The sequence below is a fragment of the Balaenoptera physalus genome (genome assembly GCF_965194825.1).
Source record: "Balaenoptera physalus genome assembly, chromosome: 8".
Taxonomy (NCBI): domain Eukaryota; kingdom Metazoa; phylum Chordata; class Mammalia; order Artiodactyla; family Balaenopteridae; genus Balaenoptera; species Balaenoptera physalus.
In genome coordinates, this window is record NC_138887.1 from 109,418,482 (window position 1) to 109,427,988 (window position 9,507).

A 9,507-nucleotide genomic window follows, 5' to 3' on the forward strand; every position below is an offset into this window, starting at 1 on the left:
TAATTAAATAAATAAATATTAAAAAAAAAAAAGATGAGACTTACAACACCTACCTCAGGAATCATAGTAGAGACGAACTTGGATACCATCTCTAAAGTGCTTATCATAGTACTTGGTAGACAGTTATTTGTTCAACAAATGGTAGTTATTATTTGTGCCAGAACTGGGATTAGAACTCCATGTGTGGGCGTATGTTTCAGCAAAGCAAACAGAAATACCCAAAATGATGGACCAAAACTAATTATCCAATAGCGAAGCAAGCCCTGTTGTCAACTAAAATGTATAGTTAAAAGCAACATCAGAGAGACTGCCCTGGTGGCACAGTGGTTAAGAATCCGCCTGCCAATGCAGGGGACACGGGTTCGAGCCCTGGTCCGGGAAGATCCCACATGTCAGGGAGCAACTAAGCCCGTGTGCCACAACTACTGAGCCTGCGCTCTAGAGCCCGCGAGCCACAACTACTGAGCCCGTGTGCCACAACTACTGAAGACCGCACGCCTAGAGCCTGAGATCCACAACAAGAAGCCACAGCAATGAGAAGCCCACACACCGCAATGAAGAGTAGCCCCCACTCGCCGCAACTAGAGAAAGCCCACACACAGCAACGAAGACCCAACCCAGCCAAAAATTAAAAAAAATTTTAAAAATAAAAGCAACATGAGAGAAAAGACCGGAACAGCAGAACTGATAGGAGAAATTCCACCTATAAATAATAGTACTACAGAGGAAAATGTAGCAGTCCAGCAAAAGGCAAGCTATCCTCATGCAGACAGAGAACAGTTACCAAACTGAATGGTAACCTCAGCATGGGTATCAACTGGTCAACAGCGCCCACCAACCTATAATCCACAAAGAAAGCCCTTAGACTCCCATGTGTCAAGTATTAGAAGACGAGGATTTATAAGTTGCTAAGAAAGGGAAAATATTTTAAAACATACTTGGGAAAAAAAATATATTTTCTAGGCTTTTAGGCAAAAGAAAAAGAATTCTCCCAAGGGTCCTTATTATGAGGACACAATATAAATTAATGGATTAAAAATTTGTAATTCCCAAACTCAAAAGTGATATAAAAAGATTTTAAAAATAAGACTGGATCCATACATTTAAGAAATAAGAATTTATCACTCAACTAAAAAAAAAAAAAAAAAGACTTTAATGAATTCTCCAGAGAATCCACCCAAACTTGCATAGACCAAATTATTCCTACAGACCATATTATTCATATAGAACATATTATTCCTCTTCTAAAGTATAAAAAAGTGCAGGTTAACTACCCAACTTACGAGCTTAAAATGGTTTTGAGTTGCAAACAACAACAACAAAATAATAACAAATAAAGTTACTGCATGTAACAAATTAAAACAGTTTCTAAATATATTAAATATATAACATATTGAAACAATTATGAAATATGACTGTGTAGGTTTTTTTCCCTGAAAATGAAAGTCCAAGTATAGGGCAATCAGAGAAATTTGAACACTAACTGGATATTATATGATATTAAAATTATAATCGTAGGGACTTCCCTGGTGGCGCAACGGTTAAGAATCTGCCTGCCAATGCAGGGGACACTGGTTCGAGCCCTGGTCTGGGAAGATCCCACATGCCGCAGAGCAACAAAGCCTGTACACCCCAACTACTGAGCCTGTGCTCTAGAGCCTGTGAGCCACAACTACTGAGCCCTCGTGCCGCAACTACTGAAGCCCATGCGCCTAGAACCGGTGCTCCGCAACTAGAGACGCCACCACAATGAGAAGCCCACACACCGCAACAAAGAGTAGCTCCCACTCGCCGCAACTAGAGAAAGCCCGTGCGCAGCAACAAAGACCCAATGCAGCCAAAAATAAATAAATGAATAAATAAATTTATAAAAAGAAAATATAATCGTAAAAAAAAGTGATCATTGTACTGTGGTTATACTAATAAAATAGAGTCTTTAATCTTTGGAGATACTAAAGTATTTACAAAGCAAATAATCTCTGGCATTTGTTTTAAAATAACACGTTTGAGTTGGGGACAGGGATGGGGAGGGGAGAATAAATGAACCAAGACTGGCCTTACTGTACTTTGAAAACTGTTGAACCGATGAGCACATAGGGTTCATCATTCTCTTTACTTTAGTGTATGTTGAAAATATTCATAGTAAAAAATTAAAAGATAAGAAGCCTATGTATTTAAAACTAATAGCCAACACTAACTGGCGAAGAATTTTTCACAACAGAAAAGATAACAAAGCCTTCCATCTCCATTGTTATTCGGTAGAGTGCTAGAATGTTCCTTCCTTTTTTCTATTCTCTACCCTCTTTTCCTCCTTCCTGATTTCATCTGCCGACTTAGATGACTCCTTCCATACACATAACTTCCTGAAACTCAGAAATAGACGTTCAAATTGTTGCCTCACGACATAATAAATATTTCTTTTTAATAACAATGGAGCATATTTTTAAAATTTTAGTTTTGCTCTAAACAAATTTTTTTAAAAACTTATCTCATCTACCACATCCATTTAAAACATCTGTCTTTTGTATGTTTTATCATACAAGTAGTGCGAGTAAGTAATCTAAATAGGTTTTTCACTAATAAGCACATGCTGAAAAGTTTGATGACCACCATTTTGGACACTAAGACACCACTTAAAGTTTTTAAGGATGGAGGAAGTGTGACAAGTACTACATCAAGAAAAACAATTTAGCAGAAGTACATACGGATAGGAAAGATGGGGAGAAAGACTATGGTCAGAGAAAATCATTCATTAATTCAACAAGGCATTCATTTAGAAGTGAGATGCGGAAGTAGGAACCAGACAGGGAAGGGATGGGAGAGGTCAATAAAAGAACTTGGTGTTTAAGGTATTATGAAGGAGGAAGAAGAGGTTGAGGGTTGGGGGGGGAGTGTCACAGACCCTGCCCTGGGGGAAAGAAGATGAGTTCGACACAGACTGGCAGGATATTCAGGTGCAGATGCTCCTCAGACACCTGGAGATGAAGAACCTAGAGTCAGTAGGAAGGCCGGGGCAACGGATGTACACAAGGAAGCCATCTTTGTAGATGTGACGACTAAACCCAAGGAAGTGAGGGCTCTCGGGGAGAGACCTGGAACACAGGTACATCAAAAGGCTTAACTGAAACCTTGGGGCACACCTATATTCAGGAAGCAAAAAAGGAACAAGTGGGAACACAGAAGCAGCTGCCTAGGAGATATGGCACACTGTTTCAAAGTGGTCCCAAGGGTAGGCGGTCAACGGCGCAGGCCACCGCGGGGCCCACGGGAAAGGTGCTCTGAAAGAGGACCCATCATTGGTAACCTTGAATAGAACCATTCTGGTCTTGGTGGTGCGGGCTAGAGTCAGATATCAGAAAAGTGATAATGAGGGGAAAGGAGGCGCTTGGAAAGGAAGGCCAAGCAGAGACCCGCAGCTCGCCGCGATGGAGACAGACCCCGGGGTCGAGCCGGCTGGGGGGCTGGGAAGACCGCACAACACCTAGGCGGTAAGGTAGCAGAGAGGGAACGACTCAAGATGCCAGAGAATGGAGGCATTTTCTTTCGTTCCCAAACCTGCCTCCAAACTGTCTAGGCCCTGGCTTGCCCAAAAGTACTTTATCCTTATGGAGGTGGGGAGTTCATCGTAGTCTTCACCGGGGCGGTAGCGCGCTAGCCATATTCAAAGGAAGGTCTGAAGGCGCTGGAGGGAAGGGAACCTTCGAGAGCAGAAGCACGGGCCCAGCAAGAAGGGAAGCAGAGGAGGGAGCAGCTGGAGGAAGAGGCATCGGGCGCGAGGTGCCCGCGAGGGCCCACCCCGCGCGGAGCAGCAGCCGCGACAGTCCTCCCAGACCGGGACCCGGGGAGACGCCCCTCCCTCCCAGGGCACTCACCGCTCCGACTGCGAATAGTGGCACCGGCCCAGCAGGTTGAGCTTGCAGAGGTGCAGGTTTCCGCAGGGTTTGCTGCAGTACTTGCGACGGCAGACCCGGGCTCGAGTGGTGGCCACCACGGACCGGATGACCCCGTCCTTGCCGCCCGTCTCCAACACCACGAAGCGGTCGGTCCCGGCCTCTTCCAGCACCTCGCAGAGCTGCGCCTCGGAGAGCTGCATCTCGTCGAGCAGCGCTTCCAGGGCCATGCGGCCCCCGTGGGCGCACAGGATTTTGGTGATGAAGCAGCACACCCCCGGGTCCGCCATGGCGCGCTGCGCTGGCCTGGCCGCGGCGCGGGACTCTGCTCCAGGGAGAATCGAAACTTAGAGTCCCGGGGGCGGGCGCGGGCGGCGCGCGGGCTGGGCGCGCCCCGGGCGGGGGAGCGTGCGCTCTCCGCCGCCGCTAGCCGAGCCCAGCGGTTTCGGTTTCCCAGTAAGCTTGGGTCGAGAGGCCAAATCTCACCGACGCGGTCCCTGTGTCAGATTTAAGGTCAATCGCGCCGGTAACCTAGTGGAAAGAGGGCGAACAAGCGCGGGCTAATCTGCAGGCGACCGCGGCGACCACCGGACGGCTCCTCGAGGGTCAGGTTCCCCAGCTGGGCACCGAGAGGCTTCTTCGGAAAGAAGAGAAACTAAAACTGATCTCGGAGCTCTGGTGGGGTTTTTATAAACCAGCCAGAGTGACGAATGACGCGAGTCTTGGGAGCTCTCTTGAGGAGTCCTAGGTTCTCTACCCCACCCATTCCCGGAAAGAACAGACCCAAGTGAGCGCTTGCTCCGAGCCCGTCGCCCTGCCTCCGGTATTAGTGAATCTTTACAACTCCAATGAGTTAGATGTTGTTATACTCACTCTACTTGAGGAAGTAATTTGAGTAAACACAGCCTACAAGCTGGAGCCTGGGAACCTGAGGTTCCCCAAATCTGGCCCCCAGATCGTGGTCCGCCTGGCCAGGACCAATGTGAACTTTCTCTCACACCACCCTTCCTTCTCAAAGGACGATTATTGCTCTCCCTCTTTTTTGCCTTCTTATGAGCTCTTTGAAGAACCACTTCTTGACACATTCTTGCCTGTCTACAGTCGCTAACAGAGGTGCCCCAGACACCGCTTAATCCCTGATAGCAATCAGTCACAGTCGGGCAGGCAGGCTTAGACATATCCCAAGGCTTCAGATAGGTTCCTCTCTCTGGATATTTGGACAAGACCTTTTCCCCCAGTGGGGACGCACTTGGACTCCCAGAGTTGGTATAAAGTGAGAACGTTTGAACTACAGAAGATACAGAAAGAAATTTTATCTGAGTTTCTCTTAATCTGACTAAAGCAAAGCCTCCTGAAAATACAGCTACCTTTAAACCCCTTCCAAGGGAGTTTCCTGCTAATTCAGTTGCCCTGGAGACACAATGTCCATTGCAATTAGCATCAAAAAGCCCAGGAGAACCTTCCATACTCTCCCACTGAAGTCCTAAAAACCCCCCTTTTGTTAAATTGAGATATATAAAGTTACTTCAGGCTATTCCAGGAGGTTTCCATTATTGGAAACTCCCCCCCTTCCAATGCTAAATAAATCTGGTCTTTTCTCTTTTTAATCTGTCTATTGTCAGTTAATTTGCAGGACCTAATCACTGGACTCAAATTGCAAGAGGCAAAAGGTTTTCCTCCCAAGACTCCCAGGTGAAATGGGTCATTGATCGGATAAGTAATAAACCTTTTTTTAAATGATAGAATTCAGTTGTCAAACTAGAAACTCTTCAGAATGATTCATGTGATTCTCAGATTGATAATTCATGGTTGATGATCCGTCTCTTAGGCATACAGCACTTTGGTATGAAAACCAGAGAAAGCTAGGTTCCCTCCAGCTATTACTTTATAGTTTCCTTTAATCCACTTGGCCTGATTTGTGGTCTGACAGGTTCCCAGGGACTGGGCTTTCAATATCAAATCAATTGAATTCACCACAGTATCTTCTGTGCGGCCCTTACTTTAGTTAGTCACTCTGAACATACAGAAGTTTAAGAAATAGTCCCTGCACTCAAGGAGCTTATGTTTGGGAAGACATGAAAAAACATTAAAACATAAGGGAATCCGTGGTTAAGTGCTGCAATGGGGTATAAAGGAGGTTGGAGAAGAGTACAGTTTGGCTAGAGTGGTTGGGATTAGAGATATAAAATTCCCCTCAATATGAGGCCCTGAGAAACAGTTTAAGGGGTTGTGGAGAGGGAAAAAAAAGCAGAGATTTAGGAAATTCGTGTTGTCACAGGTTGGGTTCTCCAGGAAGCAGACACTGATATGGAGTTGAGAGTACAGAAGATCTCCTGGAGTGTAACACCAGAGAAAGTCAAGGGAAGAAGCAGGATTGGTCTGTGAGGGCTGTCAGACCACGATGCAGACGTCACAAAGTCTCTGCCGGCCCAACGGGAGCAGGAGACTAGCCTCGGGCAGAAAAGCCTAGGCCCTAGTACCACTGCCTTGGATGGTCATTGGCAGGGGCCGCTGGAGCAGTGCGTGACTTCAGCTCAGTCACTGAGGTGAATCCTGAAGGAGCTGAAGCTGGAGGCGCTCAGCTAAGCACACTCCTTGCAGCTGGGAAGCAAGCCCTGCCTTGAAGGGAAATCTCAGTGACGCCCAGTGTCCGCTCTAGTCCACCTTTTGTGCCACGTGGATCTGTTGCTTCTCCATCTGTACTCAGGAAACAGCTTTTTCAGCACTCTGATGGGCCGCTCTTCCTGAAAAATAACTTAGGAGAGGGAAGTTAACAGAATGAACTACAGCTTCTGTCACTGCACCTGGTTGTAGGACCACAACTGGTCCTCATCATTTCCCTCCATCACCATCCATTTCTTTTTCTTTTTTCTTTTTTTATTGAAGTATATTTGATTTACAATATTGTATTAATTTCAGGTGTACAGAAAAGTGATTCAGTTATACATATGTATATATATTTTTTGGATTCTTCTCCATTGTTGTTTATTACAAGGTATTGAATATAGTTCCCTGTGCTATGCAGTAAATCCTTGTTGTTTATCTATTTTATATATAGTAGTGTGCATCTGTTAATCTCACATACTCCCAATTTATCCCTCCCTTCCCTTCCCCTTCGGTAACCATAAGTTTATTTTCTGTGTCTGTGAGTCTATTTCTGTTTTGTAAAAAAGTTCATTTGTACTATTTTTTAGATTCCACATATAAGTGATATCATATAGTATTTGTCTTTCTCTGACTTATTTTACTTAGTATGATAATGTCTAGGTCCATCCATGTTGCTACAAATGGCATTATTTCATTCTTTTTTATGGCTAATATTCTATTGTATATACTACATCTTCTTTATCCATTTGCTGATGGACACTTAGGTTGCTTCCATGTCTTGGCTATTGTAAATAGTGCTGCTAAGAATATTGGGGTGCACGTATCTTTTCAAATTAGAACTTTCATCTTTTCCAGGTATATACCCAGGAGCGTGATTGCTGGATCATATGGTAGCTCTATTTTTAGTTTTCTAAGGAAACTCCATACTGTTTTCCATAGTGGCTACACCAATTTACATTCCCACCAACGTGCAGGAGGGTTCCCTTTTCTTCACACCCTCTCCAGCATTTATTATTTGTAGACTTTTTGATGATGGCACCACTATCCATTTCTAATTCCCCTCACCCTAAGGTGGTCTCAGTCGATCACCTGGGTGGGTACCCCAAATCCTCATTCCTAAGAGGTCCGAGCACCTTCTCAGACCACCATTGCTGCTCTTGTCTTGTCCATTCACAGTCACAGTTGGGCAAAAGAGTACCAGTTGACACACAGATAGGTCACTGGAGTACACACATATTCCTCCCTGCCCCCTCTAACCTGCCCTACCTCCTGCTGGCCAGGTCAATTACCTCTGATAAGACAGTGATCCCTTGTCTTACTGCTGGTCTCTCACCATGAGGAGGGCAAAGTGCCTGGTGGCAGCCATAACGTGTAATCCAATGGGATCTTTGCTGTATCCCCAGGCAAGAATGTGCCCCTTTTGGGGACCAAGACCTCTAATTTTGCAGAGCCCGGACTTGTGGGGACAGGGAAGCTCAGTGGATCTGTGGGAGAGCAAAACTTGCCGCCCCAAAATATCACTTTAGCATGTGGATTATTTCCAGCTGAAAATAATCAAGGCCCAAAAGACTCAGGAAGAAACTCTGACCTTCCCACAACTGCCTAAAAAAATTTTAGCTAGAGGGTCTGTTCCCAAATAGAGCTATCACCAGAGATACCTGCCAAGAATATGGGCTGGGGCGGGAGGGGAAACACTAAACAGGGCCTAGAGGTCAGAGTCCATTCTGTGTCCCATTATGTCTGCGTGACCCAGCAAACATTTATTTACCAAACATTTGCTTTTCCATCTTCAAAGGGGAAGAAGGCCGTGTGAACGGCCTTCTTCCCCTTTGAAGTCCCAAACCACCACCCGCAACATCCTCTTTTGTCTTTAGCTGAAGATGGTATTTAAGGTGAGGGTTTCAGCTATTTGGGGGACTTACTCAGTTTTCCTGGGTCTCTCCCATGTATACATGTTATTCAACTTTGATTTCCTTCTGTTAATCTGTCTTATGTCAATTTAATTCTTTGACCAGCCAGAAGAACCTGGAAAGGTAGAGGAAAATTTCTTCCTCCCCAATGGGTCATTGGAATGATGCTAACTGAGGCCACTCATGCTTCCACCCACTGTGGAAGACACATGTATTCTTTCTACGGGGGACACAGCACCATACTACGTTATCTGACTGAAGGAGTATACTACGATGTCCTGGAGGAAATGTAATCACTGCAGTATATTGCCTCTATGCTGGAGCTTCGGCTGCACCTCTAACTGACCATTCCAATATCTTATCTATCCAGCAGCTTTGGGATTATACTGTGTGTGATATGACCCGTACATCCCATGTTCATGGGCCCATTCCTCTGTTTCCTGTAATGGAAAGAATCTTCTGGTCAGATACTGTGTTATGTGGGATCCCATGTCTGTGGATCAGGCAATCTTTAAGCCTCCAGAGAGTGGTGCTACTGACGTTCTGCAGGCAGGAAAGGCAACCCCATACCTGGAATCAGTGTCTATTCCTGAGACAGTAAACCTCTGGCCCTTCCAGGAAAAAAAGATGTCACAATGTCACAACTGGTCACCAAGTATCCTATTGGTCTCCTTAAGGAATAGTGCTTAGCCTTGGTCTTAATGGCTGGCACATTGGACATTTAGAGGTGGCAGTAGCTATATTTGTTTTGGTAAATGACAGTCCACGCTGTAGGTTTTTGTATCGCCTCCATCTCTTTTGCCACTGTAGGCTCTTTGTTCGGTACCCATCACGTAGCAGGGGTGGGACAGCGGCTCTGACAAAGGCTGGCTACATTAACTGGCCAAATTACTTTGTCTAGTTGGTACATCTTTTGTAATGGATATTTACTAGTGGGCTTAACATATTATACAAACAACTTCCCACTTTGCGTCCACTCCTACAAGTTCATCCAGGTGCCTCTATTCCAGCTCTTCTTGTCTCTGATTTTACAATCTTTTTCTTTCAGGTCCTCCACCCACCAGCCAGGCCACACACCACTGTCCATGAGTCCACATTTA

General features: G+C 45.4%; 1 protein-coding gene across 1 annotated transcript in view; it reads right to left on the minus strand.

The window, feature by feature from the left end:
• ZC3HAV1 (zinc finger CCCH-type containing, antiviral 1) overlaps positions 1–7,437 on the minus strand; it is a 64,645-nt gene extending 57,208 nt beyond the window's left edge. Inside the window, exon 1 of the mRNA XM_082472920.1 lies at positions 3,873–7,437. Within this exon, the coding sequence (XP_082329046.1) occupies positions 3,873–4,180 (308 nt within the window). The 5' untranslated portion in view covers positions 4,181–7,437. The remainder of the gene's footprint in view (positions 1–3,872) is intronic.
• Positions 7,438–9,507: the final 2,070 nt, after the last annotated feature.